The sequence below is a fragment of the Marmota marmota genome, unplaced genomic scaffold (genome assembly GCF_001458135.2).
Source record: "Marmota marmota marmota unplaced genomic scaffold, marMar, whole genome shotgun sequence".
NCBI lineage: Eukaryota > Metazoa > Chordata > Mammalia > Rodentia > Sciuridae > Marmota > Marmota marmota.
In genome coordinates, this window is record NW_026000051.1 from 4,824,375 (window position 1) to 4,849,806 (window position 25,432).

Below are 25,432 nucleotides of genomic sequence, written 5' to 3' on the forward strand. Positions count from 1 at the left end.
CTCTTTTGTTCCTCAGGAGTCCTGGGCCCCCAATAGCAAGTGAAGCTGGCCTCAGCATGGACCTTTCATATCACCTCACCATCACCTAACCATAGAAAAGCCCTGGAGAGAAGGCAGAGAACTTACTATACAGCAGCCCTTACTCATGAGTATAAGGAGCAAGCCAGCTCCACAGAAGCCAAACCGAATCCCACCCTGTACCAGCCCTGCTGCCCTGCTTGACCCTCCTGAAAATGTGCAACTGCCCATTCACTCAAAGAACACACAAGTGAGAATGAGTTCAGGATCCCTGCAGCAGAGGGCTGCCAGACTGGTGGGGTAAAGATGAGCTGAATAATCCCACTAATGAACATCCAATTACAAATGGTAGTAAGTGCTCCATGGGCAGGAACCCAGCTCAACAAGACCTTTGTAAAGCGGCCTGACTTCAATAGCCCTTGTAGGGAAGCAGAATTGGAACCCGGAGGAGTTGTCTTGGCCAAGTGGGAGAAGACAGAGGAGGCAGAAGAGACAGCCCGTACAGCTTCGAGCTCTATGCAGGACCAGGTAAGGCACTTTCAAGAAACCAAATGGGTACTTCTGCAGGCAGGTGGGGACAGCAGGGTTCACCCCTGCTAATCCAGTCTTAGCCACACAAAAGAAAGATCAGAAACACACCTGCTCCTATCTCTTCTCTGCACAACTGTGGCACAAGAGCTTCTTATGAAACCCTTGCCTTTTGAAAACAGTGGTTACAGAAACTATGAGACAGCAGATGTTTGTCAGGGCCAGGAAAACTCTCAGAGGCCAGGGCAGGCGAAGACAGAGGGCAAACACAGCACAGTTGCTCTAGCAGCATTTTTATTTACAAACAGCAATTTCCATTGACTTTATACCATAAAAAAGCCATTTACAAGCAAGAAACGAGAATTCAGAACAAAATTAAGCAGCACTGAAATATTCATGTCACAAATCTAAAACAAAATGAATACAGAGTAAAATATCATTTGAATAAATAGTCTTAAATCCATGCTATAAAATAATCCTTAATGGCAAGTTACTAGTTGATACAGCATCCGCTTAGCTAGCTTCATTTACTTCATATGGTGATGAAGTGTGGAGTTGTGAGGTTACCAGTTTATATTGCAAGATAATGACACTGTGTTAAGTCATTCAAATTGCTCAACCATTTATAACGGAAAACAATGTTAGCCCTACTAATAAAAGTGGTGAGAGAGATGGTTTTCACATTAGGAAAATGGTCATTCTCAAACAAACCAGGTAAGTTTACCTCTTACTCTAGTCAGGGCAGCAACCAGAGGCTTAGGCCACAAGTCCAAAGGTTGAATTCACAGCATACTTGTCACTGAGGGGCAGCAAGAGGTCTGTTTACTGAATCGGCTACTCGGAGTGCCAAGCAAGGCTGACTCCGGGACTTGATCAAGATTTACAATAGCCCTGTCTGTGCCAGACCCAGAGAGGGAACCAGAGAAAACAGGTTCTCTTCTGGGCTGAGAAGTCAAGGCAGAAACAGTGGACACACTCTGGCACTTACTGAAAAAGATGCATGTGACATGATAACCGTTACAAATTTGGAACAATGTGAATGACTCTTCTGAACGTTCAGTTCAGTTGCACTGAGTAATATGAAATCTATGATTTATGAACTAGATAGTTTCATATAAAGAATTTACATAATTCCCCAATACTTTCATATATAAAATTTAATAAATAACCCTGACCAGTCTAGAAGCACCATTCAAGGGGCATGTGCCCTTGGAAAATAGTTTAGGTGTTGCATATTTGAGTCCCTTTCAGTGGAGGCTTCACAGGAAACCATTATAGAATTTAACAATAACGACGATGACGACGACAACAACAAAAAGTCACAGTAACAAACAGAAAAGTTGTTAAAATAAAACACATCAATCTCTTTAAAGTAAAGCTCATTCACATAGATGATTCCCCCCAGCCCTTGTTTTGTGTTCCTGCAAATTCTTCCTAGAGTCTAGGCTGTAAAAACAAAAAAATAAAAACAAAACTACACATAAAAACATGCAGGCTATGGTCTGGGCTAAGGGAAAAACAGAGTTGGTTATAACTGCTTTCATCAGAAGAGACATATGCTCTGAAAGATTTAAAAATTATCAATTTAGTTCTACAGTATATTCTGCTTAACAGTGAACTGACAGTATCCTTTCTGCTGTTTAAAAAAAGAAAAAAGGGGGAAAAAAAACCTAAAAACAACACACACAAAAAAAAAATCAGACAACTGCTAAGGCAGTGCCAACTGGGTGGGAGGCTTTCCACTAACCAAAAAGTTAACTTGTCTTCATATACTGTATTTACAAATATAATTTCTAAATGTATTTACAGCTTTAGTAGAAATTAGAGGGTAGAGAACTGATTAGAATGAAAAAACTGTTTAAAACCACAAACATTAGTACAAGTATAAAATTCTTTGTCTTCACAGTTTGTAGTAACAGGTTAAACATTGATAGAAAGGACGCTGTCACTGTCTTCACATTGTCTAATGCTGAGAAGGTAGCTCAGGAAGAGACTCAATTATGAACAAGCCTTATGGATTCAGGATATACTTTACTGTAAAAGATTTTTTTCACATATCACTTTATCTTAATTGATTTCTGCATTTGATATAAATGAAAACACCTAACCTAAAACTGTACAGAAATAGGGACTTTGTTTTCCAAAAAGAGTTGCTCTAAGGAGTTACACAGCGTACTTCGTCTGTGGAGACGTGAACTTCAGGGAGGGAATGTTTCTGTTCTGTGGTCATGTTAATCCTCCTGGCACATCCTCATGTGGCAAGGCACAATTAACTGCTGCTGCCCGATCTGAGTGGAGTGACCCTCTCACCAGTCATGCACACTGGAAGGCATGACAGTGCGAATGCTCAGAAAGGCTACTCAGCTGTGTGCTGGCCTACGTGCTGCCTCCCTCGAAGCCCTTCGGAACTTTACAGTACTGTGTTATGGCTTGAGAATTCATTCTTAACACTGCTAGCAGTGGAAAGGGTAAAGTGTTAGCAACAAGAATGGGAGCAAGTGGAACTTGCAAAATATGGAATCATGATTATTAGAGAGAAACTCAATCAATTTTCTGCCCCTTAACAGTCCCATGACAATGTTTGAACCTGAACTGTACAATCAAAGCAATGTATATTTTTGTCAAAGACAATTTTGGATAAGTCACTCTTTGGTAAACTCAAACCAGTTAAACAAATTTACAATTACAAGAACTTCATGTAAATAAAGTTAAGACGGACACGATGACAAGAACCAGGACACTAAAGGTGCTTGCCCCAAGTGCTCTCCCTCCCAACTTGTCTCATATGCTGCAGAAAGCTCTAGAGGCCTTGCAGAAGGCCCCAAGCCTGAGTGAAAAGGAGGTTCCTTCCCTGAGCTTGACCTCTCATGTCCTTGGATTTGGGTCTTTCTTGTCACAAACTTAATTTGTAATACAACACAAATTTTTTGCATTCAATTCTTAAAAAAAAAAAAAAAAAAAATCAAAATCAAACTTATTCATGTTAAAGAAAAAAAAAAAATCAACAAACATTTACCTGAAACCCCAGAACATATTTAAGTGGGTAAACACTTGGGGTCCAGCCTCCCCGTGAGGCACGCGGCTTTATCAGGAGTTGTACAAGTGCTTCAAGGAGAGAACAAACCCCCACTTAGGCAGTTTGACGAGGAAAAAGGCATACTATATACCCGATTTAGCAAGAGCTGCTCCTCAGGAGCAGCAGGATTAGAGTGTAATCTACTCGGAGTTAACACTAATGTGTAGCGTAGCAGTTCACACGTGAACAGGTCCTGTGTGCTAAAGAGGTGCTACTGCACAGCCACCACCCACGGGCTATTACACACAAAGGGTTTGAATGACTTTTTTTTCTTAAAAACAAAACAAAACAAAACAAAAAACCCAAACCAAAATAATTCCCCAAATCTACGTTGGTATTTTAAGAGCCAAAAAAGCATGGAACACCAGCAAACGTCCATTTCTGCATTCCTTAATGCACAGCCTCAGAGGCTGTCTTTTGTTTCTATTCCTCTTAGATGGCAGCACTGTTCCCCTGTGGAGATGCGCTGAGTGTGGACTCAAGAGTCCAGGTCCACAGACAGAGGCTGCAGTGCTGACATCCCAAGGGCAGCCTGCAGCAAGACTCACCACCAAGCTGCTTCCAGAACTGCCCGCTGCTGGAGTCTACAGCACCAAAGCGATCTTGTAAAGCCTGTTTGTATATGTGAACACAACAGTGAAGACTTTTCCTACCAATAGAACATTATTCAAACAGGATCAGGTATACAGTAATGTGTTTGCCAGCACATACATGCTTTTGAGGTCTCTCTTCAAGCTATGAACCAAAGAGAGGAAAATAACTGTAATTCACAACTACCATTAAATTTCACATTTTCTACAACTATACTGACCTAGAAGATACTTAACAAAAATAGCACCACGTGACCAAAAATATGGTGATACACACACAAATTTGGTGACACACTGAGTATCTCAGAGGGCTTTTAACTGTTGGTTTCTTTAAGCAGGAAACACTGAGAGAGTGGGGGAGCCACCGAGGCTCTCGTTAGCACACACAATACTAAGATAGATATATTGCTTGCAATTCCCATAGAGTATAGCTTTACAAAAAGTACAAATTCCAAGTTCTGCAGTCTCCCAGGGAACTGCACGTAGAAAAAGTTGCTGTGCACCTGAACTGGCTGTTTGAAAAGGGAAAGAAAAAGGAGGAAGAAAACAAAAACACCACAACACTGCTTGGAGAATTTTGTAGACAAAACTACAAATCCCTTTCCTTTAGTGCGAGGACTAACTCATGGTAGAGAGTGATTCGATTTAGTTACCTGGTATGTATGTTTCTACAGTACGGAATGAAGGTAGATTTGTAGGCCGGTAAAAACCTTGAAAACCACTGCTCCTTTGGGGTTGGCTAATATAACACTATACTATGTAAAAAGGTCAGCACCACAGGTCGTCCAGCTTTCCTGCCAGACAACAAACAAAAATTCCAAAGGGTTCCCAACTAGAGTTGAAGAAATTTTATGGCATTTGGTTTATGTACTTGTTATGAAGCAGAGCTGTGAACACTGTGATTTGCTTTGCTTGCTTTTGGACACAATGATTAATATATATGAAATCTTATTAACATTCTTCTGTAAGGAAAACAAAGGGGCAAAAGTAACATATTAGGTAGGGATGAGACAGAGTCAAAAGCTCTGTTCACATTGTATTAAATTATATATTCCTCTTACATTCACCTCAACCAGAATAAACTCAAATTTGAGAATGTATATATACTATATATATAATAATCGTTTTATTATATATATATATAAATTGTCTAACTACCCCCTAAAGTAAGTTTAAATTAGAAAAGGTTACCCATTTGTATCAGCTGACGGCATCCTAGTCCCTCCGTGGAAATGCACTGGTGCCAGCGCCCACAATGAGAGAGAGTATGCCTCTTGGCAGAGAATGGCGGGTCAACTAGTTGGCATAGCTAACTCACTGGAGGATTTTGGATTAAGAGTTCAGCCAAAGAGGAATACTGTCAGCCCATGTTTTCCCTGGATATGTTGCCCTTCATGCTTTGAGCTCCTTGGGGGACAGAGGGCGGGGAAAGGATAAACACAATGAAGTGTTCCATCCAGAAACTTTAGAAAAACTGCCAAGAGACCAAGAGATTTCCAGATGGTTGGGAAAACCAAAGATTACAACAAAGCAAATCACAAATATGCATTGATTAATGTGCTTTGTTTGGGTGCACTTCTTTACCATCTTAATCAGGAGCATCTGACACTGTATGAATTTCCATCCGGGAATCTAGGGCCATCTCTGAGGCTGATGCGTCATTTTCTAGTTTCTGTTCCACATACACATCTGTTCTCTCAGGGGACTCTAGACGACTCCTGACTTCGGCAACGCCTGGGTGGTTTTTCCTCAGGTGCTGGTTGAGGGTACCTTGGAATGGAAAGCACTTCCCACAGATCTCACAGCGGAATGGTTTATCATCAGTGTGGCCCCGGATGTGGTACTCCAGTTGGTCCTTCCGTGTGTACTTCTTCCCACAGAACTTGCACACAAAGGGGGTGATTCCCATATGGAGGCGCATGTGCCTGTCAAGGCTTCCTTTCTGGTTGAAGGACTTCCCACAGTAAATACAGATCAACCTCTCATTGTATGGGTACCAGTGACCTCTTGCACTCCTCTCCCGGGGACTGCTCTCATACCCAGGGTTGCTCATCACAGCTTCACTGTCAGATCCCTGTACCATGCCCTGCAGGTCACTGTGCAGGTGGACGGACAGAGCCCGCTTCTGGCGGGCACGCCCTCCTCGGAAACAGCTCAGCATGGACCTGGATGGGCTAGAATTACTCAGACTTCCAAAAGCTTCTGAAACACTGGTTGGCTGTGAGGCTGCTTGGGAATAGGAATATGCATGCTGGAGCACAGAGCCATAGGAGCCCACATTCACTGCCACAACTTGTTCCCCATCAACCATTTCGGTGTGGTACCCGTCATCACCTAGGGAGGAGCTGTCAGAACAGCTGGGTCGGTCGGACTTTTCCATCTTCACTTTAACCTCAGTGATCTGGCTTTCCCTCACCAAGAGGTCCCCTTGCTCGTGGTCCCCCTCGATCTGAATCTCATACTCAGACACACTCCCACTGCTCCCCCTGTCTGAATGCCCCTCCTCCTGTAAGCGGCTGCGCAAAGCTTTGCTGGGAGTTGTCTCCATCCGGAGATCACTGCTCACAGCGGGCTGCCGTACCTGAGGGCAGTATGGAGGGGAGATCTCAACAGGGTTGGTGAAGAAGCTGCCGTCTTTCACTCCATTACGGCTCTCGGGATTTTCCTCAGCACCGACAGTGACAGAGTCGACATCTCCAACACTTATTTTTGAATGGATGCTCTCTAGGATCTGCGTGCACTTGTCAATGACACACTGCATCTGAAGAAAGCTAGCTGCTGTCAGAAAACTGACAACATCCTTCAGCTGCAAGGACATTCTTCCAGTGTAACAAAAGGAAAGCAACTGTTCAAACACGTTGGGGTTTTTAATCACCGATATTGACAAGCCACTCATGGTACTTAATGCTGAATGGTCCCGGAAATACGGAGAACTGGCAGCAAGAACTGCTTTATGGGCTCGGAATGGCTGACCCTGAATATGGACAATGATGTCACATAGTTTCCCTTGCAGGCGGAGTTCATTTAGCTGGCTCAGAACGGTGCTGCTGTACTCGGGCACATCAAACTGAATAAAACTGCTGCTGTCCATTTCTACCGACATGAAGCGCAATCTGTGGAAAAAGAGAGATTTCATAATTCACCAATGACTGCTCACCAAGCACAAGTGAAATAAACACAAGCTGACAACATCTAAACACTGCAGCTATCGTACCTCCTAAGGTCTGCCTCAACATTCTTCCTCTTGCTTTTTTTTAGTCTTTCAGGTTTCAGTTAATTTACCTAAAGCCAAATAACCACAGGATTAATTAGCTCAGTATCATTACCATCCAACATTCTCTTGATCAAAAATAAAACACTAGACATAATAGGGCTATTTCTGCTCCAACTGAGAAACTAGTATACTTTCAGAAAAAATATTTCCCTGTTTCACTTACTTTTGAGGATTTGAAAGACTCTAAAAATTACTGAAATTCACCTAAAGGATGACCTGACTTACTGTGTATTTTTTTTTTTAGTGGACACAATATCCTTATTTTATTTTTATGTGGTGCCTCACGCATGCTAGGCGAGCCCGCTACCACTTGAGCCACATCCCCAGCCCTTATCTGTGTATTTCTAACTGGTATTTTCCAAGTTAACAGCACACTGGGCATCATGAGTGAAGCAGGTCCCTTGTCAGTACTGTCATGATTTGCACTTTTGCACCTTCTGCTCTGCACACTTTTCTGTGACACAGCAAAGCTCAGTCCCTTCCAGTAAAGTTATTTTTAGGAGTAGGAGCAAGAAGAGTGATGGACACATCAAAAGTGCCTCACCTCCACTAGAGCTCACAGTGCTGGCGCACCTGGGACAGTTCTGCTTCCCTCTTGTCTGGAATCTGCAGCACCAGCTTGCTCAAAACTGATGAAGTACAGAGAGGCCAGGCTACATTTTCTGACTAAAACACAAGATGAGATCTAACAATTATATTTTAGTTTTTAAGATCCAACCAATAAAAATTTAAAGCCCTCCTTAATAGGTATTGAATCAGAGAAAAATCAGAATGGAATACAAGTATTTATAAAATGAGAAAACAAACAAAATCAGCAGTAAAGAAGGGTCTGAGTGACATTTACATAGGTCTTCAACTTACTTGGGAATGTATCTCCAAAAAATTAGATGGACAGGTATGTAATAAAGCAAACATGATAAAATGCTAACAATGGCAGGGTCCGGATAATATCCAGGTGTTTGCTATAGAATTCTCTCAACTTTTATGAATATTTGAAATTTTTCATAATGAAATGCTGGAGGCTTAGAAAATATCACCAACAACAAGAAAGGCAATAAGAGAAGTCAAAGCCTTCAAACTTTTTTACCATTAAAGAATGAGTACTAAAAATAAGTGAAACTACTCAACTCAGGAGGTTGGTAAATAAATAACAAATTAAGCTCAAAGAAAGAAAATAATACAGAATAATAACATAATCACAGAAAAAAAATTTAACAATTTCAAGACAAGACAATGTGCAACCAAATACAAGACTTGCAGGAAAGGATCAGTTAGTAGAACTGTATCACTTTAGAATTTTTTTTTAAAATCATGTCAAAATCTGAGTTAAAACATTTTAGTCAAACAGGAATACTGTGTCTTTATTTATCCTAGACTTACGACTGAAATCAATTTGAAATCTGTATGGAATGGACATATTTTTAGGATAACATAAATTGGCAGAACTAAATAAAAAAGAAACAGAAGTGCCAAGACACAAATGATCTTCAGGCCGTTCACACTGTTCCAGACACATGTAGAAACATTTAAAGCATTTCAGTTCATCTGGCACAAATCTGATACCAGAAGATGACAAATAGCACAAAGAACACTGTCTACTTTGTCTAAGTAGAGATTTTAAAGTTCTAATGGAAATACTAGGAAATACAACGCATTAAAAGAATATATTATAACCAAGAACAGCTGCTTCCCAAAAGTAGGAGTAGCTACATATTAGGAAATATACAAATATAATCTATAAAATAAGAAGGTCAAAGGGGAAAAAATACATATGACTAAATCAATACTATACCAAAAATGCAGTTGAGGAAGTTGAACACCTCAGAGTAAGGAAGGAATATTCAATAAGCTAGTCAGCAAACAATACTTTCTTGATATAATAAACAGTATCTACTGCATGTCAATGACAGCAGCATCCTTAAAAAGGAAACATTATGTCTGCATGTCCCAAAACATACTTGGTAGAACACAAGCCCATGAATTAGCCAGCCCCAGATCATTCCTTATCTCCTAGGGATCAAAAACACATTAGCATAATAACCCATCTGAAAAGTCCTGCAGAGGAGCATTCTGTTTAACTCAGCAATTTGCAAACTCATTTAATTGGAACTCTTTTCTCAAGGTACACACATTAATATTCTCAAGAATTAATGCTCCCTGGAGCACATTCTGGTAAACACTTTAGTAAGGCATTCCCATCAGGAACTGGAAGACAGACAACATTTTTACCATCACTACTCTTAGATTGTTCTGGAACTTCCAGTCAAAGCAACACAACAAGGGGAAATTAAGGCATATAGCCATTTAAAAAAAAAAGAGAGAAAGAAATTACTGTTACACACAATTATGACTATTTACATAGGAAATACAAACAAATCATCTGCAATATATATTAGAGTTAGGATTTAAGAAGTGGAGGGTCTCAAAAATAACTGCACATTAAAAAAAAAAAAAAAAAACGTGTAAGATCACAAGTTACAGACAGCAACAAGCAACAGAAACTATATAATACCTGGGTGAGGATGAAGATAAATAAATAGTGAATGTAAAATAGATAGTAAAATGACCAGGCAGTCAGGATAATTGGTCCCATTCAACCACATAGGCTAACCAATAGACATGTTAATGAGCCTATTTCAAATGTTAAAGACACAACCTGTGGGCACACCTCCAGCCAATTCCTTTGGGCCAGAGGTGGAAAATGGAAAATGGGGGTAAACTCAGACTTAAGTTATAGAAAGGTAGGTGGGGGTGATGATAGTCCAAATGATAGTCTTGATACTTTTAAAAAAATTTTTGATTGTATTTGTAGATGAACAGCATGCCTTTATTTTGTTTATATTTATGTGGTGCTAAGGATCGAACTTAGTGCCTCACACATGCTAGGCAAGCGCTCTGCCACTAAGCTACAGTCCCAGCCCCTTGATACTTTTTCAATGCCTTTTTATATAGATTTTGTTCCATGCTCAGCCCAGAATCATATAAACTCCTAAGCTGGCACACCAAATTTTTTTTTTCCTGCTATGAGTCCCCACCCGCATGGCAGGGGTTCTATCTCTTCTCCCTTAAATAAATCCTGCTCTGCTTGCTTTTCCCTTCTTCAAAATTTGTAGGACAAAAACCCAGAGGAAATTGACCAAACAGGGAATCTAGTCTCACTCAAAATTCTGGTTTCAGTAGGGCCAACAAAAAGGAAATACAATACTACCTTAATACAAGGACAAAATACAAATGCATAAATGAAGAGATGCTTCTGAAGGAAGATTCAATACTATAGAGGCAGAAACCTTTATCTAAAATTAATTTGTAAATGTAATGCGACTCAATGGAATATTTTCTTAGAAATTTGACAAAATGATTTCAATTCATCCCCCGACCCCATGCTGGGAATTAAACCCAGGATCTCAAACATGCTAGAACAATGAAAAATAAAACACATGTGTAACTTAATGTTTTCTAGTTGCTTTTTTTTTTCTTTTTCTTTGCAGCACCAAGGACGAAACCCAGGGTCTTATGCATGCTGGACAAGTGCCTTATCACTGTATTGCAACCCAAACCATCTAGTACTTTTTTTTTTTTTTTTTGGTACTGGGGGTTGAACGCAGGAATGCTTTACCACTGAGCTACATCCCCAGCCCTTTTTATTTTTTTATTTTATTTTGAGACAGAGTCTCATTAAGTTACTGAGCGCCTTACTACACTGCCTAGGCTGGCCTCAGACTTGCAATCCTCCTGCCTCAGCCACCCAAGTTGCTGTGATTACAGACATGCAGCATAGTGCCTGGTGTTAGTAAATTATATTTTTTTAAAATAAAAAACTAAAATAAATTTTCACAATATATTTAACCCAATGTATCTAAAACATGGCACCGCATAATCAACAACAGTTTAGAAAGCTATGAGACGTTTTAAATTCCTTTTTTCATATTAAGTCTTTGAAATCTGATGTGTATTTTATATACAACATGTGTGGACTAGTTGCATTTCAGGGGTTGGTTTTGTTATTGGTTTGTTTTTTGTTTTTTGTTTTCTTTTTTGGCAGGACTGGGGATTGAACCCAGGGCCTTACACATGGTAAGTATTCTACCACTGTACTACATCCCTAGCCCTACTAGTTGCATTTCAAGTGTATGTGTGGCTAGTGGCTACCAAATTGGACAGCACAGATCTAGAATAAATGCTAAAAGAAATTTTAGAAAAAGAAAAATATAGCCAATGTAAAATTAGATTCAAGTTAATTTGGTAAATAAAATAGATATTAAGTACGTTTTATGTGCCAGGCACTAACCACCAGGTGCGTTATAATCCTCTCATCATAAACTGTGATACAAACTATGAGATCTTTTATAATGGGGGACTGGTCAGAGAAGGCCACATGAACAAATGCTATTTTATTTTATTCTTTAATATATTTTTTAGTTGCAGAGAGACACAATGTTAGAGTCTGTAAACAAGTCAAGATGGCGCCTGGCATTTTGCGAGAGGGAGTGGTTTGTGAAGTAACACCAGCGGGCCATTGAGTGTGGAGATTCCTTATTGGTTGACTGCTGTATCTAGTTTATGTTAATTAAGATACGATGTGTGTAATGTATATATACCCCTCCTGTCCTACAATAAACGGCTCCCACTCCTGCTGTATCAATCTACACAAGTTCCTTGTCACCCCCCTGGTTATTTTGCTGCAGCCGGACTGCAGCAACACAATACCTTTATTTTTTTTTATTTATTTATTTTTATGTGGTGTTGAGGATTGAACCCAGTGCCCACATGTGCCAGGTGAGTGCTCTTCCACTGAACCACAAACTCAGCCCATAAATGCTATTTTAAATGAGACCAAAAGGATGAGCAAAGGTTAGCGAGCTCTGTGAGGGTGTGGGGGTGCTGCAAGGAAACTGTCTAGGCAGAAGAAATCACATGTATAAAGAGATAAAGAGCCTGGGCTGGGAAGGAAGGATCGCTGGGAGTGTCATACCAGAGCAGGACAGGGCTGAAGGGAAGGGCAGAGCCCACATCATGCTGTCAGGGCAGGCAGGTAGAAATCAGACTGAGATAGACCGAAGTAGAAATCAGCCTCATGAGCCATTTCAAATCAGTGAAAAAAAAAAAAAGGAATAATGATTAAAATAGATGCTGCTTAGGGAATGTGAACAAACAATAACAGAATCAGATTTCTTATAGCATATCCTGAAATAATCTCTAGGAAAAGACAGTTCTAAGCACTGGAAGATAGATATATAGGTTTAACTACAGAAGCAAGTTTTTTATATACCTAAAAAAAACCAAACTTTTGACCAAAAGAAAAAAAAAATTATGAAAAATATTTTCCAACATACATGGCAGAGAATACAAAATTCATAAATCAATGAAAGTCATATATAACAATTGAAAAAAAACAGCAAAGAGTATGAACAGATGCTTTAAAAAAGAAATGAAAATATCCTTGCCTTTTAAACAGAGAAAAAATGCTTAATCATTTCATTTGTAAACTAAAAAATTAAGATGAGACAATACTTTCTCAAATTGGCACAACTTACAAAAATGCAACCCAGCTGGCACCTGACGAGAGGTCAAATATTACTTAACCTTATAGCATTTTCATGATACCAAGTGTGTAAATAGCAACTTGTGGAATGAAGGGGCAAAAGGGGGTGGGGGACAGACAAAAACCAGGGGAAAAGGACAAAAAAAAGCATTTCTGAAGCAGAATGAAAAACCAAGAACACGTTTACAATGAGGCCTCCTCTCCTGTGTGCAGCTTTTTATCTTCTCAGAAGTAGAGAATGATACTTGAAATAAAATCACTAAGGGGAAAAATGAAACACCCTGATTAACGCCTAAGAGGGATTCCATTTTTCTGCGAAATGAGAAAGGTAGCACTTTGCTCTCCTCTCCCTTATACCAATGCTTCCTTTGACAGTGACAATGAGATTCAAAGTTCCTCCCTAGAGCTGCTAACAAGCAACACTCTTGAGTAAGCAGCTTCTAAAAGACTGGAAAAAAGTGAATTTATAGTTAATCTGAGTTCTAGGCAATTACCAGGCTACAGAGAGCAAATAGCATAATTCATCACAAGTTCTATACCCCATGACTGGACTTATTAGGCCTGGTTGGTAGTCCTGAGATAGAAGAGGTCAGAACCTTTTGTAAAAGGGACTTCAAGTTCAAATAAGATCCTCCAAGAGGTTACTCAATGGCTTCTGGCAGTTCTTGATTTCTTCCCTACATAGAATGCCAGAGGGCCTATACCTATGTTAGATCAATTTTTAATTATCTTTTTAAAATATGCACATAGAATTTCAGATTATAGTAGAAAAAAGTACAAAAACTGCCAAACTTTCCTCAATCTCAACCCCTTTTCCCACAGACAATCACTGGTAGTTTTGGGGTGCTCTTTCAGAGAAATTTAAACATGTATTGTATTGGCCTAAACTGTTTTGTACCCTGATCTTAAGAAACAAAGAAACATATTTAATATACCTTAAAGTCTTTCCTTAGCAGCATATACCCCATGACCCCACTTTTTCCAACTTCACAGCATTCCATGGATGGTTGTGTCAGTGTTTTTAACCAGTTCCATCTTATATCAAAACAGGAAGCAACTTAAATAGCCAATACAAAGCCAGAACAGCAACATACATGTCACATACATTGTGGCTTTCTTTTCTAACTCCTCACAGAGAAATCATGAGGTTTTCATTTCAATAGTGCCAAATTATCCTCTATATAAGGTGGAAGCAACTAGCCTTTCACCAAAAACATGGGGAAGAGTCTGCTCCCCTGCAAGTGCCAGCAATTGGTATTAAATTTTAACTTTTGCTGAACTGACAGGAGAAAAATGGTACCTCATCATTTCGATGTGCGTATGTTTATGTTTAAATGAGGTTGATATCTTTTCTCATGTTTAATGGCAACCTGTCTAACTTTTGTCTTTGAATTGCCTATTATTATCTTTGCCCACATTTGCCTTTTTCTTTTTAATATTTTTTTAATTGTAGATATACACAATATCTTTATTTATTTTTATGTGGTGCTGAGGATCGAACCCAGTTCCTCACATATACGAGGCAGGCACTCTACCAATGAGCTATAGCCCCTGCCCCATATTTGCCTTTTTTATTGAACTGTCAGAGCTCTTTGCAAATTAAGGAAATTAGCCTTTTGTCATATGTGCTGCAAATATGAGATTTAATTGTAGTCACTAAATGGCATACTAACTGGGGATTTAAATTATTTTTTCCTCCTTTTATAGGAAATATTCATTTAATATCAATCTCCTACTTATACAAAACCACAGGGAATTCAAAGATGAATGAGTCCCAGTCTTGTAGTTTGATCCAGGCTTAATGCAGTTCCTCCCAACTCAAAGAGATATGGGAATGGAATTCATTTTTGATAATGCAGAGTAGTGATTTATATGAGTTTTTCATTTAGATTAAGTTTGCAGCTTCTTCAGAAAACAATAATGAATTTGATTATTCTGCTCACTAAAAACATCAGAATCAGTCTTCTTTAATTTAGCATATTAATCATAGGGCTTTCCCTCATATTAGGTAAAAAATCATGCCCACAAGACATGTACATTTTTGCACTTTAATTTAAAAAAGAGGCACATATAAAATGAACATTTTTCTGTAGTACTATTAATACTTATTTTAACAATATTTATTTTGGTTTTGTTTGTAAAAACTATACTTTTGATAAAAACCAGAAACACTTCTTTCAAAAACCACCACATGGAGAGGACTTAGTTGAAGGGATCTGCTGGCTCCTCAGCTTCAGAGGTCTCTTCTGCTCATACAACCAATGAAGAGACCATCTTTCTGCTTTTTCAAATTCTTACTTTAGAATTATTTTTCTTTTCCTTCCTTCCTTTTTTTTTTTCTTTTGGTAGTGCTCAGAAATCAAACCCAGGATTCTACCATTGAGTCATACCTCCAGCCAGAATTCTTACTGTCTTATAAAGAAAGAGTATGAAGAAAGAGTATGAAGTCAAACTATGGAAACAGCTTCCACCTCTCACACAGCTTCTGCCGTGGCCATTTGATGCTCTCGCTGGTCTTGTGGCTGGGTTTTGGGAAGGATCCTCTAATATGGGCAGTCCAATATTCTGCTTCCACACATATCAAACCCCTATACCAGTCTCAGAAACTGAAAAAAGGAGATGACTGCTACCTCCAATCACATACCTTAACCTTCCTCCTTTTCCTGGAAAAGTCCTTTTCCAGCTTCCAACATTAGAAGATCTGTGGCTGCAAGGGCCCGTAAACAAGTGGCCAGCCTTGGACTACAAAGCCCAACTCTTTGGACAGATGTCCGTGTCAAGACTCCTACATGGACATCTTGACATGTCAGTAACCACCAGTAACCACCAGGTACCAAATGCTTGATGCATATAGGCATGACTGAAAGACTCACCATGCTCACTGAACCTTTACCATCCCCCATGAAGCAGCACTATTAAACCATTTTAAAGATGAGGAAACAGACTCTAAGGCCAATTTTCCCAGGACTGTTCCGACTGCTGCCCAGGAGGAAGAACAGCAAATGAAGGCATTTTAGTAAAATCCACCAAAATTATAAATGCACATCTCTATGAAAAAGCAATTTCAGCATCCTCTTTTTAGATCAAAATCACCTGTAGAAGTAAGGACTGTGAGCAGAAAACCCAGCTAAAAGTGCATTATGCCATCCATATTCACAGTTTTGATCCCTATTTCTCCCTCAGAGCCCCTTAATCCTGGCTCATTTTACCTGCTTTAAACAAAAAACCATCTTTACATGTTAAAGTCTCAATTAATTAGAAACCACAGAACTAGGCTCAAGTGACTGGTCCTTTGGTGTTTAAAGGTGGAAGTCCCAAAGAGCAGATGCTTCCAAGAACACACAGGGTTCATCCAGTCCAAGTTCAAAAGAATTCAAAGTAGCAATGGGCCTGTGTTCCAAAAACAAGAGCAAACTGAGGGGACTACCCACGAGTGAGCAAATAGTAAGGAAGCCAAGTCTGATGGCACCAGAGGACAGCAGGTGGGGAAGCTAAATCACCAAGGTGAGTCCAGGGGGAGGTGGACAGCTTTAGAAGTAAAGTGACACACACTGGGTGGAGTTAAGACAGAATGGGCTCCAGCAAGAGAGAAGCCACTCATATACTGAGGCACTGTGGGCACAGCCATAGGGAGAGTGGGACTGGTCTGTCAATACCACCTGAGCCAGGCCAGACACTCCTCCCAAAGACCTGAAAAAGGTGAAGGAAAAGAGAACAAGGGCTGATGCAAGACCATATGGCAACAGGCTTAGTAAGTAAAGCTGCTTGAGATCTTTGCAAGATCCCACTCAAAAATTAACTACAAATGACTTCACCATGCCCATGAATGAGGACAAGACGCTGTTCTGAAACACAACAAACAAGGAAATGACGCCTCTAATGCAGGCTCCAAAGCTCCCCTAGGAAGAAAGTACATTTTGCCTAAAGGAGTTCTGGAACAGAAAGGCATTTTGCAAACTATAATCTAGTCAACCATAATCTAACAGAAACTGCTCAAGTCTGGACACCAGTAATGAGAGCCCCTGCTCTTCCATCACCCAGCTCCTCCCACTGAGTTTGAGCAAAAAAAGGCAACAACCGCCCTTATATATATGATGACTCCATAGGGTAACATAAACTAAAAAGTCCAATTAACAGAAACACAGCACCCTGAGTTTTCAGAGCTATTGCATTAGTTTACCAAGGCCCTAAATAGTACCAGGGAATGTATGGAGGGTACTATTAATACAATTATATTATTCATTATATTCTTATACCACTATTTTGAAAGATTTGCATATCACCAAAAAATAAATAAAACATGGGTTAATTTGTTTATATTGACATAAAGGCCTTTCTAAGCATAACGTAAGTTCCAGAAGCCACAAAGGCAAAGACAACATAAAAGCATGACAAAAACATACCCCCCTTTCCAAAAACACCACAAGATGAACAACATACTAGAGGAAAAATGCATGCATGTTTGACAGAGGGCTACTGTCCAAATTCTTTAATTTATAAATCAAATTGGGTGAACACAAAAAAAACCTACTGAAGAAAGGGCAAAGGATACACAGTTCAACAAAACAAACAAAACCCAGAGAAAACAAAAAAAGACCATGAAGAGATGTTTTAACTTTACTCATGATTAAAGACATTTGAATTCCAAAAAGAAAAAAAGAAAAAAGACCTTTTTTTTTTTTTTTTTTTAAAGTTCTGGAGATTAAACCCAGAGCCTCTAGTCAAGCGCTCTACCACTGACCTATACTCCAGCCCATGAAATATAACTTTTAACTCATCAGACTTGTGGACATTTTAAAAGAGCTGGCAAATGTAATCCTGAGAGATAACTGGGTAATATCTCTCAACACATAAAGGGCATTTACCTGTTGGTCCCCAAATGACAGCTAAGAATTGAGCCTTTAAATACATCATATTCACAAACTAGGTGGGTGGTGCACACCTATAATCCCAGTTACTGAGGAGACAGAAGCAGAGTATTGACTGAGCCCAGGAGTTTGAAGCCAACCTGGGCAATTTAGGGAGACCTTATCTCAAAATAAAACACAAAATGGACTGGGGATGTAGCTCAATGAAAGTACCCAGTACCATCAATAGATAGATAGATTTACTTATATATAAAACCCATACATTTTTTCATTTTTATATATATATATCTCCACATTAGGATTAGGATATATGTAACAAGGATGTCCAACTAAGGATTTTTCTTTGTTATAGGAAGAAAAAAAAAAAAGGACCACCATCAAAAGGAGACTGGCTTTTTTAAAAAAAAAAAAAGAAAGAAAAAGAAAGAAAGAAAGAATGAAAGAAAGAAAGAAAGAAAAAAGCAAATTGGATGGGGTCATACATTCCTGCAGGAGGAACATGAACCCAGGAGTTTGACGACTGGCTGGCCAACACAGTGGGCCCTGCCTCAAAAACAAAACTACTATGAAATATTATGCAGTCATTTAAAAGAACAGATAGCCAGGTGCAGTGTTTTGTAAGTTTATAACTTTTGACTTCCCCAAAGCTTTACAATTAATAGCCTGTTATTGATAGGAAGCTTACCCATAACAAACAAGTAGATTAACATGTTTTGTATGCTATATGCATTATATGTAGTAAAAAGCGCACAAGAACTTCAAGAGAATACTTTTTATCACTACATGCAACTTACTGGAGTGATGTGGAAGGATTAGTATTACACAATTATTTTAGGTGAATACTCCTAACACTTGAGCTCACTGCAATAGCAACAGGAGGTAGCTGTGAAATTATTACAGCAATACAGTACATACTACTATTAATTTTATGCAGTTATGACTTAGTACTGCATCTTTATGTTTGTTTACATTTCTCTCAAATGCAAATGGTACTATGTGGTCTGTGTTTGTTTTAAGGGTTTTTTGGGGGGAAATGGGGTACCAGGGATCAAACTCAGGGGCACTCAGTCATATCCCCACTGAGTCATATCTCCATTCCTATTTTGTATTTTATTTAGAGATAGGGTCTCACTGAATTGCTTAGTGCCTTGCTTTTTTTGCAGAGGCTGACTCTGAACTCAAGATCTTCCTGCCTCATCCTCTGGAGCTGCTGGTATTACAGGCCTGCACCACCACAACCAGCTGTTTTAAGTTTTGATACACATTAATTTTTTTTTAATATTTTATTTTTTAGTTGTAGTTGGACACAATACCTTTATTTTATTTATTTTGTTTTTATGTGGTGCTGAGGATCAAACCCAAGACCCTCCCCATGCTAGGCGAGCGCTCTACTGCTGAGCCACAACCCCAGCCCCATATTAACTTTTTGTAATAGATTTGTGGGTATTTTAAGGCAGAGAACAATAAAATAAAGACTAGTATCCACATATTTACACATTCATGACATCTTTTTCTCATTTCTAGGCTACATGCTTTGTGAGGTTTTTCAAATTATTAAAATATAAAAAAAAATTTTTTAAATGTTCCATGAATGAGTGAACCCATGCAGTTCAAACAGGTGTTACTCAAGGGTCAAATGTATGTGCTACTGAATCTGTTCTAGAAGGAATCACATGATATATTAACACTGGTCACCTTAGGAAGGGAAACATACTTCATTTTAAAACTTCTGATTTTTTTAATCACACAGTTGTATTAGTCTCACTAAATTTTATAAAAGACATGTAGGCTTTTCGCCTAAAAATAGTTTTTTAAACTAAAAAATCTAAAGAAAGATGGGCTGCAAATGGATAATTTTTATATAAAACTAACAATTATAGAGACAGAAATAAAGAACTATGAGGAACAATGACAGGACTGATTACTTCTGACCAAAAAGATTTTTTAAAAAATCAACAGAAATCTTCTTAGGCAACATATTTTAAAACAGGGCCTTGCATTTCAAAAGGAACAGATCCAACACTCCAGACAGAAGTGGCAGGAGCAGTATGCAAGCGGATGGGGTCTGGGGTGCAATGAGCTGCATGAGTGGTACAAAAAGGGATGTGACAAAGGACTGCCATAGGGTGGAGGCCCTTGAGCACCTGGATAGAGACTGCAGGTGGGATTCTCAAGGCAGCCACTGTGAACGAGAGTCCAGAGGATTTAACAGGACTTTGGAGACAGGTATGACATCCACTTTGAGGAGGCAAGGAGCTCAGCCAGGACAAGCTGAGTTGAGGCTGCCTACTAAGGAGTAGAAAACATGCGGCAGGAGAGAAACAGATACTGACTGGGAAGTGACCAAAAACTGTATTGAGGATGGTGGTGAAAGATGATGTTCCTCAGGGAGGGAACATAGAAGAGAACTGGGAACAGAAAAAGGTGCGGTACTCTAACACAGTATCTGATGAAAAAATGTACCATTCATACTTAGCTCTCTCCTGAAACAGCATTTCCACTGACTAGTATCAAAAGTAAAACTATCAGCTGGGTGTGAATGCGCAGGCTTGTAATCCCAGAGCCTGGAAGGCTAAGGCAGTAGGATCACAAGTTCAAAGCCAGCCCCAGCAACTTAGTGAGGCCCTAAGCAATTAGCAAGAACCTATCTCCAAAAAAAAAAAAGGGTTAGGGATGTGGTTCAGTGGTCAAGCACCCCTGGGTTCAATCCTGTTGGTGGTGGTAACTCTGCATCATATATTCTGCTAGTGAGGAAACTAGACAATAAAAACTAGGAACATCCTGTCACACTGTTGACCCATGCTACAGAAAACTTACAGACAAGACAGGACTCTTAAATGTCACCTGGGCATGACACCCTCACGAAATTCTTGGGTAAATCCTTGGAATCATTTCCCCATGACAACCAGAATTAAAGCAAAAGAGTACAGACTAAGGGACTGGATGTGTGCTGGTTTTGTGAGCTTCAAAAGCCACAGAGCTTTCCCACTCTGACAGCTCTGAGAACAGAGACAGAGGGGCTCTTATCATGGCTCAGCTGATGTAACCTAAACCAAGCTAGAGATTCAAGATCCACGTAGTGCTATCTTAGCTGTATTATTGGCTCTCAGCCTTTCCTGCTGAAGAGCCCTGAGGTATAGGACCATGTCTAAGAAAAGGCAAAATCTAGCAAGGTGGTTTATTCCCACCTAACCTGAAAACGCTATAATTTGTTTCACAAGATGCTACACTTCTTTTAAAAATATCCAGTTACACTTTCAAGAAAGGAAAGTAAGGTTACAAATTTGGAAGTTGTTTAAGGCGCCAGGAGGTACCCATTATTCTCAGTCAAGATGCTCATGATTTCAAACCCAGATGCACCTGCTGGCTTCAGTTAGTAACTTGCTGACACCTGAGACAGCTCAAACTAAGCTTTCTCCATCAGACACTGAAGATCCCTAATTTTCACTCATACAAAGTCTTTAAAAAAGACCACAGATTGAAGCAGGGAGATGAAAGGCATGGTAACAGCAGTAACAACTATATAAAAATAACTTTTCTAGATATTTCTGCCCGGGTCTAGATCAAAACTAAAATTGAGCTGTCATGAGCTACAATCTAATCCTTTGGAAAGCAGCAACAGCCGAATAGCACCAGGGCTGCACGAAACATTCTGGTGCTACTGAAACTCAACGCAAGAAAAAATAAAAAATAAAGAAAATGGCATTCTGTGATGGATATTCATGAAGCACTCATCCTAATTTAAAGGAAAACAAGTTTAGAGTTCTTACTGCATTAATTCATGTAAGCCTGAAAGAACATTTTTATCCAAACTGTTACATTTCCTACAAAGGCGTTAACATTCTCCAGGTCTGCTCAGATATACTAATTCTGAGAGGGTGCGATTTGTCTTAGTCAATGCAAAACATCAGAAGCTGCTTCAGAGCTTTCCAAGCAGGAGAGGAATGACCTCTTTACTTGCAATGGTAAGGACTGAGTTATTCAGCTCCTACTGTGTACAGTGCTCTAAGTAAGCTCTTTACTTGATCACTAAATCTTCCTGACAACAATGAGACAATTGTTATAAGTATTCCCCTTTTACAGATGAAGAAACAAACTGAGAGATGAAGAAACTTTCCCTAGTTCACTCAGCTAATTACTGGCTCAGCCAGGACTTGAACCTAGATTTGTCATTCTTAAGAGTCAGAACTCCTACCTCCTCTAAGACTTTAAGCTGGGTGTGTTGATGAAAGCCTGTAATCTCAGCAGCTCCAGAGGCTAAGACAGTAGGATTGAAAGCTTGAGGATAGCTTGGGTGACTTCACAAGACTCTGTCTCAAAAAAATAAATAAAAGGGTTATAAAAAATAAAAAGGGCTGGAGATAGCTCAGTGGTAAACTGGCCCTGGGTTCAATCCCCAGCATCACACAAACACAAAAAAGCAGGGTTTTTACTGATGCAGAATTCTTAATGATCAACTTCAAGAAGAGAATTCTCATTTAAGGATGTACTACATGGATAAAGTCAGGCTAAGTCTGACACGGTAATAATTACAAGGTCACAATATATTATACTTCAAATGGTTTGTGCCATTTCTCTATGAAATGTTCATTCTTTTTACTGTCAGTGAAGAAGGCAAAAAGACATTCCAAATTCTTTTTCTTTTTGTTATGGGGTCTCACAAGGTTGCCGAGGCTGGCCTTGAACTCCTGGGTTCAAGCAATCCTCCTACCTTAGCCTCCCAAGTAAGCTGGGACTGCTGGTGTGTGCCACCATGCCCTGCTAGATGTTTCAAATTCTAATCACAAATTGAACAGCTTTGTTTCAGGTAAAAGAACAAAAGTTTCTTACAGAAAGGAACTCAACATAAAAATATTAAGGGTGCATTATAGGGGCACTGGACCTGGAAAATACATTATGCTCTGCTTCTTATGACAAAAGGATTAGAAAAGCTCACCTGGAATTGCATTCTTCCATGAGGTTTTCCATGCCATCAACATCAACCAGAAAATAACCATTAGAAACTTAACTGCGTTCAGTTGATGACCTTCACTAAGCTAAATTCAGCAGTTTGTCAGCTACAAAACATTAAATGGACAGGATTAAGAAGTTTGAAAAACATTAAGCAGAATTTAAAGTAAAGCAACATGAAAATTAATGAGAATAAAATATAACTATGGCTTCTAGATTTATGATACTGACATTTTTGACAAGTGCTTCAACTGCAAGGCAGATACAGAGCCATGCTGAAATCTATAACTCAGGGGATACAGTCAGGTAGCCTATGATCACCCCCCCCCCTTGATAAAACCATACCCAATGACAATGTATTAAGCAGTTACTAGGTAATACAAATTTTACTACCTTGTTTGTATTTCATTTTCATTTAAAAATTCATATGAAATCCTATGAAAGGGTCTTTATCATCCTACATACTACAAATAAAAAATGAAGGCTCAGAGATATCTGATAAATTGCTCAAGTTCACATAGCTAGTAAGTAGCCTTGCTGGGATTCAAACCAAGGTGTGATTGCAAAGCTGATAATCTTTCCCCACATCTTCTGACTGAAGAATTATGACATTTTTCTTTTCCTGTGATCAGGAATAAACATTTTAATGTTTGTAAGATTTCTGTACCCCAAGAATGAAAGCTGAAAACATCCACCTTGACTGGCATTAAACATCAGTTAAACATGATAGACAACACTAATAACTAAAAGAGCTTCTCCCTAAAATAAATGTTAAAAAATTGTTTACCAACAAAAATCAGAAAGTATCTGAATACCTATTAAAAAAAATACAGGTACTAGAAGGGCTCTGAGAGAAGTAGTAAAAATCCAGTGCCCTTAAAAAATCTCCCACTCCATTTGGGACAGGAACAAGTTCAATAACTAAGGAACAAGTGCTGGATCTGAGTGTCACAAAGGCATGGGGGTAGGGCAGTCAGGGAACATGTTCTGAAGGAAGTATGTCTTCAGCAGGGACTTGAAGGAAGTGAAATGGAGAATGTGCACAGAGGAGGGGAACAACAGGGGCAAAGCCCAAGAGGCAGTCATGACTTGGCTTCTGCTGGGGCCAGACTTGGAGAAGAAGCAGGGAATAAGGTTCAGGTGGATGAGGTGGGACTAAATCAAGGACAGCCCTGGGCAGATAGGGCATGCAATGGCTGGACACCAATCAGCTTTGAATAGTAGTATAACTACCAATGCCTCCTAGCTGATCCCCTGGCCTCCAGCCTCTCCCTTCCGGCTCTAGCGCATGAACCACCCCTTGTCTCCTGTCGCTCAACAGTGCCTTTAGAATAGTTTCAACTTTGGCCTACTGTTTAAGTTCTTTCTGGAACCAGCCCCAACCAATCTTTCCTCCTACCCCTCTCCTACATGAGCCCTTTTCTGCCAGGAGACTGGTCTAGTCACTAACTCCACAGGATCACTGGGCCTGACTCCTCTTTTCCTATCTGAAGCCTACTCATCCTTTAACACCCAGCTCAAATCCCGCCCCCTCACTAAGCCCTCCCTGACCACTGTGCCTACAGTGACCTCCATCTTGCCTTGTTAATTCTACTGTACACAGCGTTGTCTAATCAAAATTACCTTTTCACAGGTAATGTCTTGGCACCTAATGTGAAGCTATTTGGAGACTAAGTGAGCCTTCAATTACTTTCCCCCACCACATGGAACAGCATCTTGGCATTTAATAAGCAAGAAGGCGCTCAACTATTTTTTGACTTCCTATAGTAAGTTAGGCGTTAGCATAAAGGAAGGATGGGGGAGGGGAAACCTCTGGAGTCAGCGACCAGCTAAGAAACTGTTGCAATAATCCAGATGTGAAGCAAAGAGGGCCTGGACTAGGGAACAAAGAAAAATGGGCAAATATAAACAAAATGTTTGCATGCAAAACTCCGAGGAATGTGATTCACTAAAACTAGGGTGAACAGCAAGGGATGAAAGATGATAAAGTGAGGTTGGAAAACGCTGCTTGTAGTCATTTTAAACCTGTGTGAAACAAAAGTGAATTAAGTGGCTAAAAGTGCACATTTGAGGGAAAAAAAAAGTCTTCAGTGAAGCTGCCCAGTGTCTTCAACCAGGGACAGCCCTTCCAATTCCAGGCTTACACAGCGTAGCAGCGCTGGAACAGTCTTTAGAGAGCTAATCCGAACCCTCCGTTCTCACGTGGGGAAACTGAGGCCCAGCGTGGAAAAGGCTTCCTGAAAGCCTTAACACAAGACTCCCTGACTAGTGCCGCCCTACAGCATGGCCACTTGGCCTCGAAGGGCACTGTTTACAGCCCCCGGGCCGGTCCGCCCTCGGAACGGCAAGACCAACTGAGCGCGAGAGTGACCACGGAGACCTCCGGGGCCAAGCACAACCCGCCGCCGCCTGTTTACCTGGAGAAAAGCAGTGGCGTGAGGCAGCCGCCCCTTGGCAGCCCCTCCCGGGGCGACCCCCGGCCGGCCAGGCTCTCCAGGGGCCTCAAACACCCAGACCCCCGCCCCCGGCACAACAGGGAGCAACCCCGGGAGCGAGGTGCCCGGAAGCGGGGATCCAGAGACGGCC

The 25,432-nt window shown here is 40.0% G+C and overlaps 1 protein-coding gene across 6 annotated transcripts; it reads right to left on the reverse strand.

Moving 5' to 3' along the window:
• Nucleotides 1-823: 823 nt before the first annotated feature.
• Zbtb34 (zinc finger and BTB domain containing 34) lies at nt 824-25,432 on the reverse strand. 6 transcript variants are annotated; one of them, XM_048813030.1, is made up of 4 exons: nt 22,833-25,432; nt 8,031-8,152; nt 7,427-7,494; nt 824-7,325 (listed from the first exon to the last, which is right to left on the reverse strand). In XM_048813030.1, the coding sequence occupies exon 4, from the start codon at nt 7,313-7,315 to the stop codon at nt 5,801-5,803; it is 1,515 nt and encodes a 504-aa protein (XP_048668987.1). In that variant the 5' UTR covers nt 7,316-7,325; nt 7,427-7,494; nt 8,031-8,152; nt 22,833-25,432; the 3' UTR covers nt 824-5,800. The 6 variants fall into 6 exon arrangements, with proteins under 6 accessions (XP_048668987.1, XP_048668989.1, XP_048668988.1 ...); XM_048813032.1 differs by lacking the exon at nt 8,031-8,152; XM_048813031.1 differs by lacking the exon at nt 7,427-7,494.

Coding starts and splice junctions, on each gene's coding strand:
- Zbtb34 (XM_015497575.2), bottom strand. CDS start 22,864: ATGGAAAACCTCATGGAAGAATGCAATTCCAG. Junction 7,326..22,832: donor ATGGAAGAATGCAATTCCAG/GTGAGCTTTTCT, acceptor CTTTTTCCACAG/ATTGCGCTTCATGTCGGTAG.